At 44.6% G+C, this 27,398-nt stretch overlaps 1 protein-coding gene across 27 annotated transcripts in view; it reads left to right on the top strand.

Moving 5' to 3' along the window:
* LOC147029197 (CLIP-associating protein 1-A-like) overlaps nucleotides 1-27,398 on the top strand; it is a 203,338-nt gene that overhangs the window by 134,634 nt on the left and 41,306 nt on the right. For 12 of the 27 annotated variants that reach the window (XM_085880112.1, XM_085880114.1, XM_085880109.1 and 9 more), the window contains 5 exons: nucleotides 3,336-3,539; nucleotides 22,373-22,435; nucleotides 25,372-25,389; nucleotides 25,724-25,830; nucleotides 26,137-26,160. In XM_085880112.1, coding sequence (XP_085736238.1) covers nucleotides 3,336-3,539; nucleotides 22,373-22,435; nucleotides 25,372-25,389; nucleotides 25,724-25,830; nucleotides 26,137-26,160 — 416 coding nt within the window. The remainder of the gene's footprint in view (nucleotides 1-3,335; nucleotides 3,540-22,372; nucleotides 22,436-25,371; nucleotides 25,390-25,723; nucleotides 25,831-26,136; nucleotides 26,161-27,398) is intronic. The other 15 variants (XM_085880125.1, XM_085880123.1, XM_085880126.1 and 12 more) reach the window with 7 other exon arrangements.

Below are 27,398 nucleotides of genomic sequence, written 5' to 3'. Positions count from 1 at the left end.
CATCGTCACCCTTTCACTCCGAAATGATCGTCAAACAAACCAAACTCTCTTCGAAACTCGGTTCAGTTTCTTGAACTTCTGGCCCTCACCATCAGCCACTGCTCCAACCCCATTGCGTGGGACCCCCTGCTTCACACCCGTGTTCTGAATGCTGTGGATCAAAATATCTCAACATCATTGGAGTCACCCACAACGAGGCATAAGTTGAGCACTTGCTGCTGGTCACTTGTTGCAGGCATTTTGGTGCTCTCTCTTTTCTACCATCTTGACCTCCGCCACTGAAGGTGGAAGGTGGTTTTGTTTTCACCCCGATCTGTCTGTCTTTGTTACCTGCAAAAATTGAAGATTTTTCAATAATATTGGTTGGTTGCGTGCATTATTGTGTTCGTGTGTTTGTCTGTTTGTTCATCAACTCCAGGTCACAATTTTAAACTGATCTTCACGAAACTTCACCACTTGGTCGAGTTCGTCAAAAGCAAGAAGCCCATTGTTTTTGAGGCCAAAGGTCAACAAATTTGTCAGATTTACAAGATCCTCAATTTTCATCCGATTGACAAATTTGAACAGGATTTGCATATCAGGTCACCGAATTCAACGACCAATTATTTTTGAGGTCATCAGAGGCCAAAAGGTCAACATCGCCCGAATTTCTGAAATTGTCACTTTTCATCCATTTGACTTGAAATTTGAGGAGGATTTGTGTATTTTGTCATTTAATTGAACCACCAATTTTTTTTTTAAGGTCAAATTTGTTTTCTGGATTTCACAAGAATCGTGCTGTGCATGACATCTTTCTTTGTTTTGTCTGTTTTGGTACAGGATATCTCAAAAAGTTGTGAACCGATCCGGATGAAATTTTGTGGACAGGTTGGGTGTGTGACGAGGACGAACTGATTAGATTTTGGTGAAGATCCGGATCCAGATTCGGATACAATAATTTTAGTGATTCTTCACCATTGAGAGATGAGACCAAAAAGAATATATCGCATGAAAGTTCAAAAATTTATTGGGTCTGATTTGTTCTCGTGGATCAGGCATTGCATGGCAGGGGTTATGCGCTCCACCGAGTACCGTTCCAGTTCTTCATGTTTTGCTCCCAACTGCTTTTTCATCCTTGTGTCCCTCCCCAGTCCTTTCACATTGAATATGTCCTTTCAGAAACTCCCTCTCTGCGAAGCTCCCAAATTCCAGGCTCCGCACTCACCTCCACTCCTTAAAACGTCTCACCTCCTGCTTGTGGAGCCTCCTTCCTCTTTCTGCCCAATCCCATTCTTTCTTCCATCGTTTGAAGTTGGCAGTATTTCACCATCTCAAGTCATCCTTTGTCCTACCCATGATCTTTTTCTCATCATTCAACTCACACCCCACTCCATCCCCCCCTTCCCCTCCCAACCTCCAACCTCTTAATCTTTTATCACGTTGCTGTTTCTTTCCAAACCCTTCTCTCCTGTGCCTTCGTTTCTATGTTGCGTCCACTTGTCCCACTGACCCCAATGTTAATTGTGCAAGGTTTCTGCCCTCTGTCACTTCACTTACATGAACCTTGGCTTTCTATTTTTTTGTTAAAATACTTGGGAGCGATTTTGAGCTCACCTGGAACATCATAGTTCAGGTGATATATTGGCATCGTGCAGTGTCTGTCAGTAAAGTGAGTCAGGATGTAAACACTCGGATCTTCTTCTCTGAAATTACATCCATTTTTTATGAAACGACCACAACTTTCATCATCTGGGATGTATTGAAGTTTGTTCATGGCATTAAAAAATAACAATCAGGGTTTAAATGCGTTTACGGGGGAGGGAGGTGGGGGGTTTTCCCCCCAAAATAGGTATTATCTTTTTTTCTCCGAAACTACACACACTATTCTGATGAAACTTGACCACAGCCTTCATCACCGGTGATGATAAAACTAATAATCCTATTTTCACCAAACTCTGGGGAACTTCTGAGGACCAAGGCCTCCTGTTGCCTTGCAAATCCCATCAAAAAACTGCACAGCCCTATTAAGTTGGCCAATTTTTAAAGGTCATTACGATTCCGGGATCGCGACTTTTGACTTCCTCTCGAAAAGTATTCACCTGATTTGGATGTATATCGGTAGGAATCATCTCTGCCTGGTACTTTCACAAGTTTGTTCAAGCCATCGGCTAATTTACATATTTAGTGGGCCATCCACACCTGCAGGTGGTTCCCCGGTTCCACCAGGTGAGGCCAGGGGCATTGCCCCTATTTTTTTTTTTTTTTTTTTTAATGGCAACAATGTTCAATACAATTAAAGTGGGTCCATATGCATTATCTTTCAGTCGGACACGGTGTCAGTTATATCTGCGCCAATTTTAGTGCTTTTACCATAGAACGCATGATTGTTTCACCATTTCACTCGACACGACGGGTCTGGTCGTCGATGAGCATCACACCGTTGACGTTACAAAAGGATGGATGCCGTGGGCATGCCTGCTGAGTGTGGAGCTTCGTGGGCGCTGCAGATTCCTGGTGATTCCGCTTCACAATGCTGTCCATGCCATTGGAACCCTGGTGGTGAATCCCTTTTCCTTCCATTTTCAGGGGAATACAAAACACCGTACGGATCGACGACAGTGATTCGACCCATTGGTGGTGCTCGATATATTTTTTTTTCCTTGCTCATGTTTCTCGGGACCATCTTGCAAACGCTTCTTACGTTCCCAAATGTTCACGGGTGACATCCGCACTGCTCGCTTGAGAAGAAGCAACTTCTGGATTGATGTTATTGACCTTTATTCCACACTTCTGCTTTGGTCGTTTCGACCTTACGCACTTATTTCCAGATCGAAGGCAGTTGATGGTTGCGTGCACAAACTTTTCATCTTCAAGGGACTATCAACCGCCCTTCTCAAGGGAAATCTGCGACTCATTCGGCTACTGAGGGGCACCGCAATTGTACACGGCCCCCATACGTTTGTAAACTCATTTGTTTCTCGGAGCCTTCTTGGCACCAAAATTTCATTACCGAGTGATGTTCAATTCACGTTACGTGAAACAAGAGGTGATGAGGTACTATAAGCAAATGTAAGGTGTATGTATCATTTCGGCCGAACCCATGGTGCTTTGTTGTGCAAGCTTTTTGACTGCCCCTCTTCCTCATTGATATAATTTGCGTGACGTCACAATGCTCCGCAGCTTTCAAATCAGTTTTCTATATTTAATATTCACCTCACTGGTGAAACATTCCCAGGAGCCATTTACTGCGTTCTCTTCATCGCTAACTTTGTGCAGCAGCTTACATCCTGCTCCTTCTTCTTGGTCAGAGTTCAGTTTCACTTCATCAAAAATGTCCAACCCCCCCCCCCCCCCAGCGGGAAGCCGTTCAGGGTCACCGAGTCGTATGCTGAGCGTGGCGCCGAGTGGACGGTACGCTGGGATGAGCCCACGTGGACTTGCAACGACGCAAAGTCCTGGGATGGGCCTGTGCTCCGGTTTGAGCACGACGTACAAGCCGAGCCGCATCCCACGCAGCCAAGGCTGCAGCCGTGAAACGAGCCCCAGTCGGATGTCAGTGGGTAAGTGAACACGGTGTTTCACGACGTATTGTGAACATGTATGCAGGATAGAACCTCTTTGTGAGTGTGTTTCTTGTGTGCCGGGACCACGATGCCAATGTATTGTGAGACAAAGGTAGGTTATTTGAGACTTAAAATCACTTAAATATTTCGGTGCGAACAGCAGATTCGTATGAAGAGGTCCCACGTTGTTGCCATCTTGTTCTTCTTTCTTATGCAGCCTCTGCGAGCCGCGTCATTTTGCTCGGGGCGTGGCTGTAGGTCAGGACTCGAGCAACACCGCCTGTATATCAGGACAAAAATTTGGAATTGGTGCAGGGTTCCGGCGGTAGCTCGCGTTCTCTTCGCGAAGGACACCGTGGGATTGTTGACGTACACCAAAGAACGCTGTCAGACGGGACGCCCAGTTTAAACATGCATCCGAGGGATGGCACGCACACTAACGACCACCCTGCGTGTGAAACGCCAGGATGGCGGTTTATAGGTGTGTCGGGATTCGAACCCAGGCTAGACGGTTCAGAGATGAGTGTGCCTCTCGGCTGTCCTGCCAGCCTTGCCATATTGTTCGGAAGACCTTTGTCGTTATCCCTCAAGCAGGTACGTGAATCCTTCAGTTTTTCAGGCCCAAGATGTCTCGCTGTTCCTCGTATATTTATTATGATCACTTTCCTCAACGTTATTGATCAATCGGAAAGATGAACGACGGCTCCTGGGGTTCTTTGCAGGCCAACATGCCTGTTCGAGATTTTATCAGTGTTCCAGTACACGCATATTGTTTGTTCATCGTTATGTTTTGCATTTTATTTTCACTCTGACAAGAGTTTAAAGAACGTGCCATCAATGTTTACTTCATTTCACTCCACGTACACTAATGATCTTCAAAACCGTTCACTTGGGTCTTGCTTAGCAGAGGACCGAATGTGCGAGCCTGTATTCTTGATGTGTCACTCAAACGGTAGTTTGGATGTTGTACTTGTTGGAGAAAAGACGTGAACTGTGTTAAACTACAGGTCGTGGACAAATAAACGGGAACACCAATGGAAAGTCACTTAATAGGGCGTTGGGGCCAGGACGGCCTGTACGCGCCGTGGCCCAGAGTCCACCAGCGTCTGGAATCCTGCAGGAGGGGTGCGGCACCGTTCTTCCACGAGAAAGTTACTCGACTCGACCTTTTTGATGGAGGTGGAAAACGTTCTCAGGCGTCGTTCCGGAATATTCAATCGATGCTCGATTGTGTTGAGATCTGGTGACTGAGAAGGCCGTGACATATGGACAACATCAGTGTCATGCTCATCAAACCATTGAGCGACCACATGTGCTCTGTGGATGGGGGCATGGAGGGATCTCCTCTTGCAGGCGTGCTAGCCATAATTATAGGCAACCAGGCATGTGCAGCATTTTTATGCATGACCCTAAGCATGCGAGGATGTTATTTTCTCGTTTTCGTGTTTCTCGAATTCAAACAAGATGATCTCTGACCGTCAGTTTGGATGGAAGGATGTTGTTCTGTCCCAGCCGTGCAACTCTGGGCAAGCTTTTGCTCCTCTCTCAGCAACCGGGTGAAGTCCTCGATATTCCAAACAAGGGGTTCGGATTGTCTGCCTGGACATAGTTCTGGCATTCAACACAGTTTGGCAACCTGCTTTACTTGCCAAACTCTGCCTGTGGCACAGAAGGCCACCTTAATTCCTGGATTTCTCAGTTCCTCAACTCATGCCATCAACTTGTTGCAATCATTGAAACCTCTGGTCCCCTTTTCCAGTGGATACTGGAGTTCCTTGAGGCAGTGTTTTGGGCCCATTCTTGTTCCTTATCCATAGAAATGTCATCTCTGATGCTCTGGAAACCCCCTCTTCCTTTTTGCAGATGATTCCTCATTGTGTTGTACAGTACTCCTTCCCTCTGCTTGGCAGAAAGCAGCTGCATCGCTCTCTGCTGATCTCAAAATGACACGTCCCTCTATCCTGGAGAATCTCAGTCATCCACTGGCTCACTTGTTTGAAATTCTAGGCCTCACCATCAGCCATGACCTTTCCTGGGCCAACCATATCGCAAAATGTACTCCACAGACAGCTGCAAATTGGGCATCCTCTGTCGATCCAAGTCCTTCCATGGAAAACCAGAACTTCTCGCAATTACAAAGCCTTTGTCCAAAGGAAGGAACTGCTCTCTTCTATGGACTGGCACCCCAGCATCACATCTGTCTCTCCTGAATTCTTTGGAATTGAAAGCTCTCAAACTTATTGGAATCTCCCTTGATAATGCCAAAGCACAAGGCCTGTTGGCTTCACAGTGTCGGCAGGTCAGTGGTCTCACTGTTTTCTACCATCTATTCCACAATATTGCTCACGCCACTCTCAGTCCTCCAAACACCAGGGTGCCCACATTCTTCCAGTAACCCCTTCCTAGTTAAATCTATAAAACTACAGGCTGACCACACACCTCAACTCTTTTATTCCTCGCTTCTTCCGTTTATGGAACCTCCTTCCAGAGGCTCTCCTGTCTCTTTTTCCCTCCATGGCTTCAAACAAGCAGTGCACCACCATTTTTTGTCATCCCCATTTCTGACCCCTGATCTTCATTACCCCCATTAATCATTCCTGAAGGCCCTGTCACACCTTGACGATTTAGCCAACGTATGCCTGACGTATGCAAAATTGGGCTAAAACGCCGGCACACGTCGAATACGTTTTGGGTAAGTTTGTATACGTTAAGAGCACGCGGAAAAGCACTGCCATACGTCGTAGTACGCTGGCTTTCATCGTCGTACTTTGCGGTTGTCCTCAAATTTTAGCATGCTTGAAATTTTCGACTTATGTCAGCGTATGACTCGCACGTTCCGCTACACTGGCCATAAGTTGTAGGCACGTTATGCGATCGTTGACACACTTCGACACACATTACTTGTAAGTTACTCATAAGTCGAAACGCGTCGAGGTAATTATTAGCGTACCCGAAACTTATTTATAACCTATGAGTAACGTGTTGGAGGCACGTTACTTGTAAGTTACTCATAAGTCGAAACACGTTGAGGTAATGCTTAAGGCGCTGTCACACCTTGACGTTTTAGCCAGCAATGGCAACGTATAAAAATGTTTGAAAAACGTTGGCGGACGCTGAAGTTTTGAGTTTTTTTTTTTTAAGTTTTGGTCGTATTCATAACGTGTTGGTTGTATGCATTACATATCCGTAACGGGCAGAGAACGTTTCATTGTCTTATAGATAACTTATACCAACGAATGCTTAGCCTGTTGTTGGTGTTCACAACCGATACCCAACGATAGTTTAACTTAGGCATAGCGCGCTGCACGTATCGCCGACGAACTCGTGGCGTTCTCTGTTAAAAACCTGCCGCACGCCGATTCAAATCATAACCGCCTGACAATTGGAAGTGTCAACATCGCAGTCACACCTTGACGATTTAGCCAGCGTATGCCGACCGATGAAAAATGTGTCAAACGCTGGCACATGTCGAATATGGTATGGGTAAGTTGTGTATACGTTAGGAGCACGCTGAAAAACAATGAAGTACGCTGTCATATTCCGTGGTACGTTTAGTACGTCGTGAAATTTCAAGCATGCTGAAAATTTTACGACGTACTCGACGTATGGCTCACAAGTTCCGCATACGCTGGCATAAGTTCTCGGCACGCTCCGCGATCGTTGACACACGTTACTTATAAGTTACTCATAAGTCGAAACACGTCGAGGTAATGTTTAGCATCCCCGAAACTTAATTTTTAACCTATGATGAACGTGCTTTGAACCTATGAGAAGCGTGCTTTGAACCTATGTGTAACGTATCTCAAACGCACATTGTCGTATGCAGACTAATTTGATTGACGTCTTCCGGACGACCACAGAACTTACTGAACGCGTTTCTAACTTAAGGCCCGGTCACACCTTGACGTTTTAGCCAGCGATGGCAACGTATTAAAATGTATGTAAAACGCTGGCTTACGTTGAACTTTTGATGTTTTTTTTTTTTAAGATTCGGACGTATTCATAGCGACTTGGTCTTATGTATAATGCATTGGTAATGGACACAGAACGTTTCGTTGTGTTATAGATAACTTATACCAACGAATGCTGAACCTGTTGTCGGCCTACACCACCGATGCCCAACGATAGTCTAACTTAGGCATAGCGCGTTGCACGCATCACCGACGATGTCGTGTAATTACCTATTAAAAGGCTGACGCACAACGATTCGAATCATAACTGCCGTAGAAATGGAAGTGACAACATCGCGGTTACACCTTGGCGATCTTGCCAGCGTATGCCGACTGAAGAAAAATGTGTCAAACGTTGGGGCACGTCAAATACGGTATGAGTAAGTTTGGTATACGTGAGTACAACGCTAAAGTACGCTATCATACGTCGTAGTAAGTAGAGTACGTCAAGAAATTTTAAACATGTTCAAAATTTTACGACGTACTCGGCGTATGACACACGTTCCGCATGCGATGGGGATAAGTTTTACACACGATGTGTGGACGCTTACACACGTCCACAAAGGCTACTTATAAGCTACTCATAAGTCGAAACGCGTCGCGGTAATGTCTTTTTTACGCGAAACTTATTTCTAACTTATGTTTGACGTGTTTTGAACCAATTCTTTACGTAGTACCAACACACATCGACGTATGTAGACGTATTCCAATGACGTCTTCCGGTCGACAAAAAAAATAAATGAACGTGTTTATAACTTACAACTGCCATATAAAGACGTGTTCCCAGCGGTTTTGGGAATTGGTATATAAAAATGCTGCTCATAAAAGGGGAACCCAACAGTGTTTTCGAGTCCTTCTTGAGTCGATGTCCATGTCAGCAGTAACAGTATCAGTATCAGTATTCGTATTAGTAGTAGTTTGTTCATATTGGCAGTAGTAGGTGAGTGTGAGGGGGAGGGTGTGGGTTATGATGGATCGTCCTTGCGTCTGCGTGTCCACGGGTCGGAGACATCTTTTCACCATTATTCGAAGTTCTTCGCGGCTAATTTTTTATGGGGCTTTTTCAACAATGAGCTATAGCTTGTTTTTACGATTTAGGTCTATTCATAATGGGTTGGACAAATGCACAATGAACTAATAATGTGCATAGAGCGCTTTGATTACTTATAGATACGATATAACAACGAATAATTATCGTGAAGCCGGCGTTCACAAACTATGCCCAATGATAGCCTAACTTATCCATATCGTGCGGCAGTTTATCTTTGCCGGTGACGTAGGGTTTGCTATTCATAGGCTGCCACTCAACGATTTAAATGGCTGCATCTCCACTATTGAAAGTAGACGCTTGCGCTCAACAATTGGATTTTTTTTTACACTCAACGACTTTTAAACGGTACAACTCAGCTATTTTCATTGTTTACAATGAACGATTTAAATTGCTGTCACTCGCCTTTGTTTTTTGACACTGGCGCTCGGAAATTTTAATCGTTTCTATTGAACGTGCTAAATCGCTCAAACCCCAGTATTGAAAGTAGACGCTTGCGCTCAACAATTGGATTTTTTTTACAATCAACGACTTTTAAACGGTACCACTCAGCTATTTTCATTGTTTACAATGAACGATTTAAATTGCTGTCACTTGCCTTTGTTTTTTGACGCTGGGGTTTTGAAATTTGAAGCGTTTCTTCTGAACGTGTTAAAACGCTCAAACTCGACTATTTTAAATAGACGCTGCCGATGGACAATTGGAATCATAGCCAAGCTAGACATCGAAGTGTGAACATCCTCGTCATGCCGAAGAAAAGTTTGAAGAATGCTGCAAATAAGTGTCCTGGCTGTGGCCGTGGACGCTGACGCAAGGACGATCCATTATACCGACGTCTTTCAGCCTATGAGTAACTTAAAAGTAACGTCTGTCGATGTTTGTTTGGCAACGATCGCGTAACGTGCCAACAACACGTTAATCATAGGTTAGAAATAAGTTTCGGGTACGCTAAACATTACCTCGGCGTGTCTCAACTTATGATTAACTTACAAGTAGCATGTGTTGACGTCTGTCAACGATCGCAGACCGTGCATACAACTTGTGGCCAGCGTAGCGGAACGTGTGAGTCATACGCCGGCATACGTCTTGAAATTTCAAGCATGAAAAAATTTGAGGACAACCAAAAACTACAACGTTTAAAGCCAGCGTACAACGACGTATGGCAGTGTTTTTCAGCGTGCTCTCAATGTTATCAAAACTTACCCATAACGTATTCAACGTGTGCCAGCGTTTTAGAAAAAAAAATTCAAAAATTGGCATACGTTGGCTAAAACGTCAAGGTGTGACCGGGCCTTTACATCTACCATATAATGGCGATTTGGCAGCGTTTAGGGGAATTGGTTTATATAAATGGGCTTGACAAGAGGAACCCGTCAGTGTTCCAGATTCCATGTTGAGTAGATGTCAATGTCAGTAGTATCAGTAGTCGTAGTAGTATTAGGTGAGCGTGTCAGTAGTCGTAGTAGTAGTAGTCGGTGAGCGTGATGGGGAGGGTGTGGGTGATGATGGATCCTCGTTGCGCCCACGAATAGGAGACTACTTTGCACCATTGTTCGATGTTCTTTTCGGCTAATTTTTTTTTCTCATTCCCACGATAAACTATTTTTTTGTTTCAGTTTTTAAAGTATTCAAAACGATTTGGACAAATGCATTATGTACTAGTAATGAACACAGAACGCTTCGATAACTTATAGATAAGTTATACCAACGATTGATTAGCGTGTTTTAGGCGTCCACAACCTATGCCCAACGATAGTCTAACGTATGCATAACGTGGCAGCGTATCGTCGACGATTACGTGAGGTTTTCTATTCATAGGCTGCAACTTCACTTTTAATAAATGCCTGTCACTCGCCGATTGTTTTTGGACGCTGGTGCTCGGCAATTGAAATCGTTTCCATTGAACGAGTTAAATCGCTTCCACTCGACTATTGAAGTGATTTACACTGAACGATTTAAATAAATGCCTGTCACTCGCCTATTGTTTTTGGACGCTGGTGCTCGGCAATTGAAATCGTTTTCATTGAATGAGTTAAATCGCTTCCACAGCACTGCAGTCACGGCACCAACAGCAGCAGGCTCAGTGCCAGCCTCATGCCAGGCTCAAGCGGATCCCTGTAGAAGGTGTACTGCTTGGTTATCCTTGGACCCACTCTGGCTAGCAGCTCGTCGAACATCGCTGGGGACATTCGCAGGAAGTTGATGAAGGATGCATGGTCCTCGTTCTGGAGTTCCACCATGAGCTGGTCATATATGCCGTAATGGCGTCGCCTCCCGATCCATGGTCTGACCCAGTTCCTTATCCTCCGTTCAAGTCTTCTTCTCCCGGCTCTATTGGCACACAACTGGTGCAGTGTCAACTCGATGAGGTCATGTTGATGTTCGAGGACAGGTAGGTATTGTCGTCTCAGCCTTGCCGGATCCTCCATCTCTCGGAATGACATGGACATGTACTCACCACGAAGTCTAAAAAAAAAAGACGGGTTCCTCCTGCGAAGCTGCTTTTTATATACCAATTCCCCAAACCGCTGCAAATACGCCATTATACGGTATCTGTAAGTTAGAAACGCGTTCAGGAAGTTCTGTGGTCGTCCTGAAGACGTCAAATACGTCTACATACGTATCTGTGCATCGGACATGCTTTACAAATAATTCCCAAGCACGTTACTCATAGGTTGTAAATAAGTCACGGGTACCCTAAGCATTACTTTGACGTGTTTCAACGTATGAGGAACTTTCAAGTAACGTGTTGCGAAGTGTGAACAACGTTCGTGTAGCGTGCTCACAAAACGTTACTCAGAGGTTGGAAATAAGTTTCGGGTACGCTAAACATTACCTCGACATGTTTCGACTGATGAGTAACTTACAAGTAACGTGTGTTGACGTGTGTCAACAATTGCATAACGTGCCTGCAACTTATGGCCAGCGTCGCGGAACGTGTGAGTCATACGCCGGCATACGTCGTAAAATTTAAAGCATGCAAAAATTTGAGGACAACCCAAAAGTACAACGATTAAAGCCAGCGTACTACGACGTATGGCAGTGTTTTTCAGCGTGCTCTTAACGTATACAAAACGTACCCATAACGTATTCGACGTGTGCCAGCGTTTTAGACAAATTTTTTCATAAATCGGCATACGCTGGCTAAATCGTCAAGGTGTGACAGCGGCTAAAGCGTACCAAAAACTTATTTCTAACCTATGAGTTACGTGCTTTGAACCTATATGTGACGTACCTCCAACGCATATTGACGTATGGAGACGTATTTGATTGACGTCTTCCGAACGACCACAGAACTTGCTGAACGTGTTTCTAATTTACAGCTACTGTATAATGGCGTATTGGCAGGGTTAAAAAAAACAACAACAATAACTTCCGATATTTCGTCACGTCCGATTGCCTCTTCAGTTTGCTCATGTCTTATTCTTAGTTCCTCCTCTGAATATTTTCTGTTTTAGGATATTTTCACGTCGACGTCGAAACTTAAAAGCAAATGTCCGAATATATTTTAAAATTTCGTGATAGACTAAAAAATAAAAAAATTAAAAAAAAAAAAAACAACAACAACAACAACTTCAGATATTTCGTCACGTGCCTTCACGGAGTCGAGGAGAAAAAAAGAAAATGTGCCTTGACGGAGAAAATAAGTTTTGGGTATGCTAAACATTACCTCGACGTGTTTCGACTTATGAGTAACTTACAAGGAACTTGTGTCGACGTGTGTCAACAATCGCATATCGTGCCTACAACTTATCCCCAGCGTCGCGGAACGTGTGAGCCATACGGCGATTACGTCGTAAAATTTTCAGCATGCTCGAAATTTCACGACGTACCACGACGTATGACAGCGTACTTCATCGTTTTTCAGCGTGCTCTTCACGTAAACCAAACTTACCCAAAACGTATTCGACGTGTGCCAGCGTTTTAGACACATTTTTTATAGGTCGGCATATGCTGGCCAAATCGTCAAGGTGTGACTGCGTGGTTGACACTTCCAATTCTCAGGTGGTTATGATTTAAATCGGCGTGCGGCAGGTTTTTAACAGGCTATGCCACGAGTTTGTCGGCGATACGTGCAGCGCACTTTGCCAAAGTTAAACTTTCGTTGGGCATAGGTTGTGAACGCCGACAACAGGCTAAGCATTCGTTGGTATAAGTTATCCATAAGACAACGAAACGTTCTGTTCCCGTTACTAATATGTTATGCATACGACCAACTCGTTATGAATCCGACCAGACTTTAAAAAAAAAAACATCAAAATTTCAGCGTACGCCAACATTTTACATACATTTTTATACGTTGCCATTGCAGGCTAAATCGTCAAGTTGTGACAGCGCCTTTACCCAACAATCTCACTTGCGAGTTTCAGTCTTTCTTCAGCTCTTCCTGGTCGTTCATTCCCTTGATGTTTGGCCCACCGCCATTTCTACCTTGCTCCTCTATCAGCCTTGTTCCTGTAAATAAAAATAAATAAATAAACGGGCTCAATCCTGGCCCACGTTTGTTGCTTTTTCAACTTGTCATCCAGGTTTGGACTTGTCTTCGATTTCGATTTCCGATCTTCCTCCTCCCTCCCCCCCCATGCATATCACCTTGCTGTCTTGTACAGTAACACATCTCAAACAGCATAACACACATTCCTCATTCATTTTGAGTGCCATGATTGTCCTCCAACTTCTTCCATCACTCTTTTGTTAGTCCTTCTTTCAGTCAGTCCATGAATTGCTTCACATTCAATGCCAGCAGCGCATCTCGTATCGATTGAACATTTCCTGTTAGCTTTGCTGATATTCCATGTTTCACAATCTTGGTCGTGGTTGAAAACACAATTACTTGGACCAAGTCAGTGTTTGTTTTCTTGGAAATGTCACAGTCGGCGCAAAACCTCATCACCCTCGTATCTCTTTATTAACCGTTGTCAGTCGTCCGTTCAACGACTCTCGTCATCAATCTCTTTAATGAGGGCACCAAGGTGGATAAACCCAGAAAGGGTGTCGACCACTTTTGTTTTATCTGTACATGTACGTGTCTCCGTATTATCTCATTCTGACAATCGTCAGCTTCATCGTATCGATATTGATGCAAAGGCCCATTGGTCCATTTTTATCTCGCGTGGAACGTAGTTCCGGGGAGCTGATGGGATGGCGTGTCGTCCGTCCGTCCGTCCGTACACAAAGACTTGCAACTTCTTCTATGAAACTTGACCACAACTTTCACCACCCGGAATGTATCAAAGTTTGTTCACGACATTAAAAAAAAAATCGGGCCGAAGGGGGTGTATGGGGGATTGCCCCCCACAATCGGTATTGGCTTTCTTCTCAGAAACTACACACGCAATTCCGATGAAACTTGACCACAACCTTCATCACTCGTGACGTACCAAAATTTGTTTACGGCATTAAAAATAATCTGCTTTGAAGGGGATTTTCGTGGGGTGGGGGGGGGAGTTGCTCCCTCAAATAGGTATTTGCGATAACATTGGTACATTTTGCTGATTCCGTCCCACATCGACTTCCCCCTCAGTATTATTATTTAATTACTCGACAAGTAGAGCGCCCGGGGGTCTTGCCCCTAATTTTTATTTATTTTTTTTGTTTCACTTTGCTTCGTAAAACTTGCTTTTCAGTTGCATTACCGGTAAATCCAATCGTCCAATGACTTTCCCCCAATCCAACCGTCATCCAATTGACTTTCTCGTTCTATCTTCGGTGTACATATTAATTGTCAGATTCGCCGATGGGATACTTCCCTGACAGGCTCCGAGCATACACGCCATTCACCATCACGTTTTCGGGTTGTCATCGACTGCTGATCTTCATATATCTTTTCATTCATGATGTCGAATGTTCTGTAACTCTGATTCCCCGAAGTGTTGTCCGTAACTCATTGGAACAAACGTAATCCGAAGGATTTGTTGTGATCAATCAAACGTGAACAAAACTTTATCCTTCTCTGTTAAGTGTCAAAGATCTGTAATTTGATTTTTTTTCCGCTCTTTCCTTTGACGAGCCTGCTTGCTTTTTTGATAGTTTTCTCAACACAGATTCTGTCCATTATTTATTTAATAAAGGAAAATATTGCTGCAGTATGAGGGCAATGCCAGCCCAGAGTGGAGTACTCCATCAAGCTGCAGATGATGGCATTGTAGGTGGATCGGAGTCCAGGTGTGCCAAGGAAGGTCGATACAAGAATTCTTATCTTCTCTTCTTGTGGCCACTTTTGTGTGTCAGCTGAAGATTGCAAGCTGATGCATACCATCCATCCATCCATCCATCCATTGGGACCGTACTCTGTACAGAGCGTCGGTGCTGCCGAAGCAGTCGCCTGGGCTCATGGGCACAATGCTGGACTGGTCACCACTCTGACACAGGATACTCGAATGGCTAAATAATCCCAGGATTGTTAATGGGGGTTAAAAAAGAAAAGAAGAGATCATGGGTTCGGATCGGGATGATCTGAGATGGTGACGAGCAGCTGTCTTGAAGACCTGGAGGGAAGAATGAGATTGAAGAGGATGTGGAAGTTGATTCCACAGGTGGGAAAAAGAGGAACAAATGAGCGGAGGTGAGCAGTGATCCTGGATTTAGGGAGTTTCACCAGGAGAGGGTTGATGGTGGACCGTGTGAGCCCTGCAGAAACCTGGGGGTTGGGGGTGGATACAAAGCGCGGAAAGAGCAAAGGGAGCAAGATCAGAGAGGAGGCGGTAGAAAACAGAGAGACCACGGATCTGTCTGTGATGGCGAAGTGATCGGCTCTTTCACTCATCCTCAGCGTGGGAGATTCCAATAATCTTAAAGGCCTTTGTTTCCATGGCATCAAGATGAGGCAGGGGAGCAAGCCTGGAGGGGAGAGCAGTACTGCATCAAGCTGTTGATGAAGGCCTTGGAGATGGATAGGAGTTTAGGAGTGCCAAGGAAGGACTTTGTACGATGGAGGATGCCCAGTCGGGGACTGGCTTTGGAGGCCAACTTTGAAATGTGGTTTGTCCAAGAAAGATCGTGGCTGATAGTGAGACCCAGGAGTTTGAGTGAATGAACCTCCTCAAAAGAGTTGTAAAGAACATAGATTGTGGTGGGGGTGGGAGGAGGTTAGCAGACAATCCTTTCGGAGAGAGAGAGTGAGCTTGTGAGATTTGTCAGGATTAAAAGACATATTCCAAGTGTTTGACCATCTTGTGATTTTGTCAAGATCTGAAGAGAGGGAAGAGGCTTGAGACACATTATGAGAAACATGCAAAATTCCGCAGGATTAAAAAGAAAATGCATGAGAGACTATAAAGGGAAAAGAGTTCTTGAGAGTCGAGGAAAGAAGTCGAGTCGAAATTTGGAGGCTTTCTGGGGTTCACTGATGTAAGAACAGCAAGACTCCACAACTTGTTCCTCGAAAGGTGATCGTGGGAAAAAAATGTGGAGACTTTAGACCTGAGAAAGACAGCATTCCACCTTTTGACACCCATACACGTACGTCACAACCAATGAAAGAGTACATTGCTCGTGATGAAAAATACTCACTTCCCAAGAAAGAAAATTAAAGTTGCAACCAGCTGGCAGGGCGAATGTTCCAGCACAGTCATGCTATCGTATTTGATGGGGGTTGGTGCTCTGAAACCTGCTCGTGGCGCTCCTGTTTCTTCTATTCTTATCAGAGCAACTCGGAGTGCTGAACGGCAGTTAAATAACTCGGCACCCCCAGGAAGCAGCAATGGCCTCTTCACGGGGGCAATCATAAGGCGGACAAATTCAATACTTCTTCAATCAATGGCACTCACATTTTGCTGGTGCCGATGAGCCATCTCGTCATTTGCCTTGCCATGATGGAAACCAGGCCTGTTTGGTCGAGAGTGTGTGTGGGTGTGAAGTGCATCTACTCGTCCACTTAAAATGAAGTCCCTCACAGCCTTCGCCAATCAATCACTTCCTCGAGTCACTACATCTGACTACCAATGTATAGGACCTCACAGCAACAACATGTGCACCACCATGAGCCCGGTGGTAATGGGAAAAGGGTGAAGTGTCTCCAAGATAGAGAGGCTCATCATGCGATTTGGGATCTGAGCCATTGTTTCATTTATTAAGCCCCCCACCCCAAAAGGATAGGACTGAGTTGAGAGCTTTAGATTGTACAGATTCAAGGAGACACGGATATGATGCTGCGGCATCAGCCCATTAGGGAGAATAGTTGGACTATATATGAGCAACAGACAGACAAAGGCCTTTGTTGGTTGTGAGTACTGATTTTATTGTTTTTTTTTTTTTCAAAGAATGACTTGGAACGATGGAGGATGCCTGTTCTCTGGCTGGTTTTGTAATATGGTCGGCAAAGGAGAGGCCATTGTTGACGGTGAGCCGTGGAAGCTGTAAACAATTGACCTGTTCCAACGGCTAACCTTAGAAAAACGAGTGCGTCAGTTTGACGAGGGTGACACCGTAAGATTTGCCAAGATTGAAAGACATTCTGTTCTTCAGAGCAGTATCTGTTTCAGGACAATTACGTTGCACTTGAGGTGAGGCCAACATTTTAATCTCCAGTTTTAATTCTCACCACCCCTTTGCTAATTTGTAAATGAAAGACGTGCACGAGCAGAAGCCATTCCACAAATCGTATCCTTGTCGAAAGACTGGCTGGTGGTCGTCAAAGTTGAAGTCACTTGTCCGAGCCAAAAACAATTGATGGGAGGGAAACCTTTGTTTCACCTTTGAAGAACCGCACGCCGAGCTTCAGGATCCTTTGGTCGGGAAGAATATCTGTGTGTGGTTGGGTTGAGAAGGATATATATATATATATATATATATATATATATATATATATATATATATATATATATATATATATATATATATATATATATATATATATATATATATATATATATATATATATATATATATATTTAATCCCATTATGAACCCAAAAGCTTTGATATAATAAGTCCTCCTTCAAGGACAACACTGATTTGATTTAGTGATGGAGTTTCCAGTCAATGGAGGATCTACTTCATCAACATTCACAAAAACAACAACATGAATGAATGACTATGGAAAGGACCATCCCACTTGATGATGTCCATAGCGTACCACCTGCGATCCTCCTCCCATTTAGCCCACTGTTGTATTTGGTGACCTTGTACGGCGAAGGTTTACCCAAATATACTGTCATCGCCAAACGGGCTGCCAACTTTCAACGTGGATGCAAGTCCATCGAAGATACTCCAGGGCAGGAATGGTCAGCAGATGCGAACTATCTGCAAGCTAGTGCCCGGGTGGGGGCATTAAAGTCGCCAAAACATCTATGGAATTGGGAATTTCTCAAGGCGGCTTGCTCACCGTCACTCACGATCACCCGGGAATGTTATCGGGCTTAGAAATGTCAGTCCCCCGAAATTGCAGCACTCGCGCTCAAAGACAATGCCAGGAATCAGGTTGCAAACGTCTCAAACTGTCCGACAGTATCCGACTGGCTTAATTGCTCGTTTTGTGATGATGGCTTCACCACTGGGATCCTTGTCAGAAATTGGAATCCATGCACTGAAAGCCAGTGGAATCGCCATCGCCCGATGCATCTTGCACCGGACTCTCAGAACAGTGAGATCGTGAGTTCGATTTTTTTTTTTTTCTGGGATGCCGAGGGAATCCCATTGATTGAATATTCGCCTCACAATCTACAAACACAGGGGAATATTACACTAGTCTCTTGCAAAGGGGGTGGCAGGCCATGGAGGGCAATCGATGAGGGATCGTCACCGAGGGTTTGCCCCTTCACGTCGACATCCCTGCGCACGATGTCCGTGTTGCGCCGACTGATGTTGGTGCATGTGACTTCGAACAACTGGATCACTGTCTCCCGTACTGCCTGGAACCGTCCCCCATTGACTTATTTTGCTATCTGAAGACCGAGAGTCCTCCAGAGGATTCTTATATCAGTCAGAGATGTCACAATCCCTGTTGCTGACCCTCCAATCAACTGTGGTCCACCTTCGCTTGTGGAAACACGGGCTGCAGTGAAATGGTTGAATTGGGGGGTAACTGGGATCTGTGGCGTCCATGTTGAACGTCTCAAGGCTGGCATCATCCCGACTGACTGGACTTGAGGCCTCAGGGGCAGATCCAGGATTTTTTTTTTTTGGAGGGGATCACTTTCGGTTAAGATGTTCTCATATTGTGAAATATACCACCAAGCCTTACTCAAGTCAATGTAATCGTCGAGGAAAAACCGGTTAATCTATCCAGAGCTGGCAGTGCCCGATCATCAATTTACTTTTCTCGACGGGAAAATTTGGGAATATCGAGCGACTTGACGAAAAGACCTCAGGCCTGTAACGAACTGATTCTCAAGAAAAGCTGAAGATTTTTGTAATCTTTGCGACGGATCTTCACAACAACAATGTAAAAACACAAAATGTTTCCAAAACAAATCGATGGAAATATCGAACGGACAAGCACAAAATGCGGTGAAACCGAAACTCGCCGTTGTGGATCATTAGATAATTAATTGTAATAATGGACGATGCAGATAGACACTGAAACTTTGAATTACCTGGTGAAAAAAATTCAGCAATGTACTGCGCTTTGCTGGAGGACACGATCCCGAAAATGTTGCCTTTCTCTTCAGAGCCAGAACTAAACACCGAGTTGCAGGGATCAATACAGAACCAGCGGAGAAAAGTGTCGCGGCTCGGATGAATTGCCGAGTGACAGCAAAAGACGTGTGATTGCCGATTGTCCAGTGACATCTCGCACAACGATCCCGGTGAACCCCCCCCCCCCATCCCCGGATCCGTCGTTGGGCCTTGTTGTCCCTCTCTGGGAAGTGAAGGGTGATCGCCAGGACTGCAACAACTACCGAGGGGTGATGCTGCTCTCAGTGCCGGGCAAGGTCTTTGCTCAGATAATTCTTGATCGGGTTCGCCACCATCTGCCTGAGCAACAACACCCAGAGCAGTCAGGCTTAACACCAAAGAATTCTACGATTGACCGTATCCTTGATCTTCGGGTCCTCACCGAACGCAGGTGAGAGTTTCAACAGGGGCTGCCTGCAGCCCATGTTGATCTTGGCAAAGGGTTCAATTCGGTGAATCGGAATGCCCTCTGGAGGATTCTTGGTCTTCGTGGGGTGCCACCAAAACTGATCAATCTGATTTCTGAATTCTACTCTGGTACTGAGAGTGCTGTGAGATGTGGTGGTACCATCTCTGACTTATTTCCAGTCGTTACTGGAGTTCGTCAGGGGTGTGTACTGGCCCCACACTTTTTAGTACATGGACTGGATTCTGGTGAGGATGTCGGAGATGTCAAGCTGCCTTGCATCGTTTGGGAATGTCAAGATCTCTGACCTTGATTTCAAGAACGATGCAGTCATCTTTGCGGAGACGCACGATATCCTTTTGGGGGCCCTCGAGGTGCTGAATGAAGAGTTGGAGCCGCTTGGATTCCGGATTTTATGGGTTCAAAACTAAGATCCAGGCTTTCTTTATATCTTGGATGCTGCGATCTTGTCTGTACCTGTTTGTTGCGGTGAGTATGTTGAGGTCACAGAGAGATTCACTTCCATTGACAGTGACATTCATGTCTTCGCATTGTATGAGCGAAAGGGTCAAACGACGTCTAGGTTTGGCCTGGGGAGTCTTGGATTCACTGGATCATGGGGTGTGGCACTGTCGGTTCCTGTACACGAGGACAAAAATCTGAGTGTTTAAGTCCTTGATGCTTCCAAGCTTGCTCTATGGATGTGAGACTTTGATTCTGGCCAGAGATCTGAGACGGAGACTGAACTCCTTCTGTACCAGGTCTCTTCGGAGAATCCTTGGCTATCACTGGTCAGACTTTGTGTCCAACGAGCGGTTCCTGAGAGAGACAGATGAGATTTGTTACCTGCATAGTCCGTGAGTATCAGCTGCGGCTGCATGGACATGTGGCTCATTTTCCTGATGCTGATCCTGCTCACCAGATTCTCTCTCTTGGGGAGTGTCATGTGTGGAGCAGAGCAACGGGCTGATCACATGCCTTGTGGTTGCAACAGATTGATCAGCATCTCAAGAAGATGGGGAGGGACCAGACATCTGCCTGAGGGACGGTCAGATGGGGGCCTCTGGAGTACCGGAAGAAAGTGGATTCAGCGACACGCTGCTCCGGCACATGCTCCCACACCTGACCTGATCTGACCTAGATACATGTCAGGAATACCTGCAAAAAAAACATGTACAAATCAAAATTCACTGGTTGTAAAAGTATTCAGCCCCCTCGGTCAGTACTTGGTGGAAAAATCTTTCACAGCAATGACTGCTCTGAGTATCTCTGGGTAGGTCTCCACCAAGTTTACACAGTGAGATGGTGAAATCTTTGTCCATCCTTCACGTGAAAACTGCTCTAGTTCTGCCAAGTTTGATGGGGATCGTCGATGGACTGCAATCTTCACGTCTCGCCATCAATGTTCAATCGGGTTCAAGTCAGGACTTTGACCGGGCTACTCAAGAACATTTATTTTCTTCTTATTCAGCCCCCCCAGTGTGCCTTTAGCTTTGTGCTTCAGGTCATTGTCCTGCTGAAATGTGAATCCCATACCCAGTTTCAGATTCATGGCTGAGTCGAGCAGGTTTTCATCAAGGATTCTCCTGTACTTTGCACCGTCCATTGTCCCTTCTTTCCTGACGAGCTTGCCAGTCCCTGCTGATGAAAGGCAGCCCCATAACGTGATGCTGCCACCACCATGTTTGACAGTGGAGATGGTGTTGAGTGGGTGATGTCCTGTGTTCGGCTTGCACCAGACGTTAACACTTTGAATTTAGACCAAAAAATTCAATTTTTGTCTCTTCTGATCACAAAACCTTTCTCCACATGCCTGCAGTGTCATTAAGATGCTTTTTCACAAACTTCATACGAGTTATTCGATTAATCTTCTTCAGTAATCTCTTCTTTATTGCCACCTGTCCACAGAGATCAGCTTTGTGACGGGAACATTATATTGTTGATTGATGAACACTGATCCCCCATCTCGGACATGGAGCCTTGCAGATCTTTCAAAGTCATTGTTGGATTTACGGTGACATCCCGAACCAGTTTCCTGCTGACCCGGCTGCTGAGTTTGGTTGGACGACCTGGTGTGGGTTAAGTCTGGGTGGTACGATGCGTCTTTCACTTCTTAATGATGGCTTTCAACGTACTAACTTTTAATTTGAACCTCTGATTACATCCAGGTGAAAACCTATTACACTTATTTTGTAACCTTTCAAACAAATAATTTGCTCCTGTCGTGATTTCGGGTTAATTAGGCAAAATGGTTTGAATACTTCTGCTGCTGAGAATCTTCTAATTTTTCCAATGTTCATTTAACTTATTCACATTTTATCTGCATTTTTATCTTTATCACTTTGGAGTTGTTTGTGAAGACCTCGGTCTCGGACGTATCTTGTTCCTTTAACTTTCTCGCAGCCCTCGTCACACGTACTGCAGCTTCAAAAAGTTGTGTTGACCCCTTATTGTCGAAAGCTTATCAGGTTCCTACATCCATGACATGCGAAACAAGAACAGTAAGAGACTCGGGTTTACTTTACACTTTAATTGTTTAAATGCCTTGTCCGATGTGCACCCCGTTGTATATCCGCACATCATCATGTACGGAAATACATTTATAGCTACAGAGTTGCGATTCTGCCTCATGTTTCCTTCATGCCATTACCTCTGATCACCACTTTTCTTGACGTCAGATACAGACATCTTTCCTGTTTAATTCATAAAAAGGAAGCGATCAATGACCTGATAACACCACAGCTGTCTGCCTTCACTTTGCAGCATTCTTGGGCCGACATAACACATCCCTTGCCTTGCTTTGCTTTCAGCCTCGCGGCACCAGTCCCGTTCTACTAGCGCTCTGCCCACCAGTGAACTGTCTGGCCTTCCAGGTGACTTTGCCGGTTTCTGAGACATGCATGACATTCCCAGCAGGCTGTGCTTCTCCCTACATTCAATTTCCTTTTAACTTCCTTTTTAACCGAACAGTGCTGTTTCTCTCATTGCATCCCTTCTCTCTCCTTGCTTGCACATTCCTCTCCCCCAATCATCTTCCTCACGGAATGCTGGATCTACTTTAGTCTCTTCCACGCCCCTCCCCCCCCCCCTTTCAAAGCAGTTTGATTGAAGTTGAAACTTTTTTTTTTTTTATCTTGATGATTAACATCGATGCCATTCTCTCCCTCCCCACATTCCAATTTAATGAGTGTCTGTCTGGCTTTTCTTGACAGTTTTCGGTTTCAAGCTTGGTAACATTATTGATAAGAGGACGTGTTGATGCGTAATTGAACTTGAACTGCAGAGCCGTCGTACTCGGACCTTCAACTCTGAAATCTGAGTCAAATCAAATTGCTGCATGAGTTACAAGAGCGTTCCCAGAACACCTTACCCCACGCAGTCTTAAGAGAAAAGGACACGGGCGGGGGCTGCGAGCGGCAAATTTGATTGGTCCGGAAGCCGTAAAATGCCGTAATGTTTTTTTCCAAGTTTGTTAAACTAAAGGTTTTTTGAAAGTGACAAAAAGACGATTTTTGTTCAACAGTGTTGAAGTAGAAAATTCAACTGAAATAAAATAAAGATTTTAAATGTTGTAGAAATATTTTGACTTGGAGTTTTACAGCTGTTGCTGCACAGTCTTTTACACCACCTTATTTAACACGTTACGTGAGTTCTTCGTGCCTGTCGTTTGTGTCCTTTATGACGTCCTTAAAAACGGTAAGTTTCCTGTTTGGAATGATTTTCAATTTTGTTTGACTGTCAGACAGGCAGACAGAGTAAAAATATTATCTCACTCCAATCTACGTACGCGTGATTGGGCCAAATTCAGAGACGAAGTACCTTAACTGGCAGGTTTGTTTTCCCATTCAAATTCGAAATCAAATTGATCCTCGATCATAAACTGACGTTTGTGGACGGACGGACGGACGGACGGACAGACAGACAGATAGAAGTGACCTAATTGTTTAACTCGGTTTTTCTCCGAGTGAGTGTGTGCGGGGTAATAAAAATCAACATCGTAGTTCAATCATCGAGGTGATCCGTCGTGTGCTGTTTCACTGTTTGTTCACAATTTATTATTTTTCACCTGCAGTGCTTCAAGTTGATCTCGTTCCGTTTCAGTTTCGATCAAAAGGTCTTTCATGTCCTCGGGAGGATGAAATGCTCACGGCGAAGCATTCGTAAGCTAGTTTCCCTCATTTTTAGTTCACCTGGAACGTAGTTCTGGTGAGCTTATGGGATGGCGCGTCTTCCGTCCGTCCGTCCATCCATAAATACGAAATACTTGTAACTTCTTTTCTGAAACTAAACGTATTTATTTGCTTCCTTCTCTGAAACTTGACCACCACCTTCATCACCTATGATGTTCCAAAGATTGTTCACATCATTAAAAAAAAAAAAAAAAAAAAATCAGGGTGTAAATTTTGCTGATTAATGAGAGAAATGTGAGCGTGATCTGAAATCGACACTTACCGATAAAAAGCTTTGTGAGATCCCAATGAAAGGTTTGTCTCTCCCGCCAATTTTAAGTTGAGCGGCGCTGTGATCGGTCACGTGACGACATCGCACCACATTTTCAAACTGACTGCCTCACTAGATGTGCGTACGAAGCAGAGAACAGGATATTGAATTTGTTACTGTGGAGGAGGTTCCTCCATAGCGGATATTAATGGGTGTTTGAAGAATGCGTACGGTGACTCGACCATTGACGTGGGTCCCCTTCGATTTTGGGCAAAGTGTTTGAAGGGCAGGGAAACCGACATCGACGACGAGGGGCCTTGTTACGGACAAACCACAAGTCGGATCGATGCGCTCATTAAAGTGCGTTGCAGTTGACGGAGACTGTGAAAAAAATAGCTTCATATTTGCCACATTTGGACACGCATTCCCTGTAACTACCTCCACCATCGAAGGTAGATGGAGGTTCTGTTTTCACCCTTGTTTGTTTGTTTGTTTGTTTGTTCGTTTGTTTGTCTTTGTGCAGGATATAGCAAAAAATTATGGATGGATTACGACTTAACTTGGTGGATGAGTTGGGTGTGTGACGAGAACGAGCCGATTCGATTTTAGGTAAGGCTTTGGATGCAGATCTGGCCTATTGGTGGGATACAAAACGTAAACTGTTCAGCCTGGCGGAGTTCCGTGCTCTGCCGAGGGCTGTTCGGGTTATAGTTTTAATTATATTGAGGGAGAGATAAAATAAAAGGCATTGCTTTCATACAGCGTGTGTGGGTGTGGGTGTGCGTGTGCGTTGGCTTGCCAAAAGTATATACATTATATTTATATTTCTGCACTTTTCTCTGTTTAAATAAATTAACTCCCAAAATTCCAAGTTGGCTCAGATCCCAAAATCATTTGAGCTGCCTCATGCCGATGTATGATTGCATACCTGTGGTGGATATTAAATAAATGCATGCAGTCATTTTACAGTGGAGACTCCAGACGGATGAACAGTACTCAAAATGTAAGCCCCCAGCCGGGCTGATGCCCCTTCGGTGGTCAATAAACGGTTGCATTACCTGCTGTCTGACGTTAACCCAATTATCGATGCGATAACGTTTGGAGCATCTGCTTTGTTGACCATCTGCCCATTACTAGTTATAATTATTTTTTTTTTTTATAACTCATAACCGTGACTCATTTGGATGATTTTTTATTGCATGAATTGTAATCGCTTGAGGTTACTTACCTTCAACCCCAAGTTTGGAAAGAAGGTGATTTGGTTGAAGACGAGTCTGGCCGTGTCCGCGTTGACGGGAAGTCCTGAAATTGTTTTAATCGATGTATTTGTTCGCTGGTTTACTTACATTGCTCTTTGGCTGTCCAACAGGCCGAGTCGGAAATGCAGGTAGAGGTTACCTATGTATTGCATGGATAAGGAATGTTTGAAAACTGAGATGATTTTTTTTCTGGGGGGTCGGGGGGGGGGGTTGGGGTGAATATAAGTTGTGACAATTTGCATTTTGCATGGCATGTGTAGCTCGATGGTCTCGTGACTATCATATCCCCAAAAGCTTGTCGAGAGTGTGCATGCTTATTGATGCTGATAAAGTTGTTTCCGATGGTGTTCCTTCTAATTCATCAAACTTGAATGAGCGGAAGGCTGCCTGACTGGGATTTTGTTATTTTGATTGTAAACGTATTTGTGACTGACGATTCATCTTTCCTGTCTACTTGTGCAGAGCGTCATAACTACGGCCAGGTCGGCAGGTTATCTCCCGGTAACGTCCATGGCATGCGCCTGCTGGACTCGGGCTCGGATGTGGAGGCAGCCGTCGCTGATGCCTTGGTGAGCGTCTGGAATAGTCCCGTCAAACGCTCTGCCACATTGTCGATACGATTTGTGATGCCCACTCGAACAGCGGAGAGCGAGCGTCTCTCGCTCTGAACGACGGTTTGAATTACCGGCATCGCAAAAGGAAAAGCATCGCAGCACGGTCAAATGTGATCGATTAACGGCGTTATTTTGGCATGCCGATGGATATTTAATTTGTCCTTTGTTCATTTTCTGCTGATAAAATGAATACATGCTCAATATCAGCTGCTAATGTATGCAAATCTTGCCTTCCTTGTGCACGCCATCCATTACAACCAGTTGCTTGGAGACCCAAGACCCAAGGTAATAAGTAGCTCTCGAAGGGCATGCGTGCTCGTATGTCTGCTACTCCTAGTTTTGAGTGAGCATTCGTCAATCATTGTGCGTGTCGTAAGCAGAGTCGGTGTTCTCAAAATGTGTGTTTGTGCGCGTGCGCGTGCGCTTCTCCCACTGATTTGTCCTGTTTGAGTGGAAAATCCACGATGCTGCCTCTTCTACGTTTGTAATCAAAGAAAAGGACGTGGAGAATTTTTTTTTTTTAAAGACGGTGAGAGCTGAAGCAGGGCCGAGTCCAGTTGAACGAAGCTCCCCGAGGACGAACCATCGTCGGAGGATTTGTGTTCCACGACAGGTTAACCCAGGTGCCCTGAGAGGTGGCCATTTTAATTTGAAAGAAACCTTTGAGGTGATCACATGGGGAAACTACACAGATAGCGTAGTTATAGTAGATAGTAGATAGTAGATAAATCGTGCAAATTATGATACAAGCATCAAATTTGGCATTTCTGTTCTGCAGGGCTTTCTGATCAAATCTGCCCGATTGGCCATTTGAAGATCCAATTTTTTTCAAAATTTGGATTTTCAAATGGCCAATCAGGCAGATTTGATTAGAATCTCCTGGAGAACAAATGTGCCAAATTTGATGCTTTGTATCATCATTTGCACGATTCCTCTCAAAAATTGCTGTTATCTGCCCCACTAAGAGATGCGATGTGTAATGCAAGGGTGAATGCACGCAAGTGGCCCTTTGAACCCCAAAAAAGTTACTGATTGTTCTTTACTCGCTCATTACTTTACTTATGGATCACGTAAAAATGTGAGCTTCAGTGTTTCGATTGTTGAAAAGACGTGTGCTGCTCGCGGGAAAACCTCTGTGATGGAAGATGAAGCAATCACACTGAAGTAAGCGTGGAGAATGTTTGGGATTGAAGAATGAAGAACTGCATACCCATGTGGATTGAATGAAATTAATTAATGATAAACATACACATCATGGCCAAAGTACGATCGTCTCCGTTTTGAATACTTTACCAAGGTACTCTCCGCGACACACAGTATACAATTCTGAATGCAAACGTCCAGTTACGGACAAAACCACAACTTGGTCATATTTCAACGGGCTCGATCTCAGCAACTCGAACATCTGTGGATGGATTAATAGCAGTGGAATCAAGGTTGATACCTTGAAATGTTGATTGGGTGAGAGAAACATGGCGATGCGATTCCGGATCGTCTCCTGAATATGTTATTCTGGAGCTGAG

The sequence above is a fragment of the Eptatretus burgeri genome, chromosome 4 (assembly GCF_056783735.1).
Source record: "Eptatretus burgeri isolate ZD-2024b chromosome 4, Ebu_testis_v1, whole genome shotgun sequence".
In the NCBI taxonomy this organism is placed as follows: Eukaryota; Metazoa; Chordata; class Myxini; order Myxiniformes; family Myxinidae; genus Eptatretus; species Eptatretus burgeri.
This window is presented reverse-complemented; position numbering and strand designations above follow the sequence as displayed.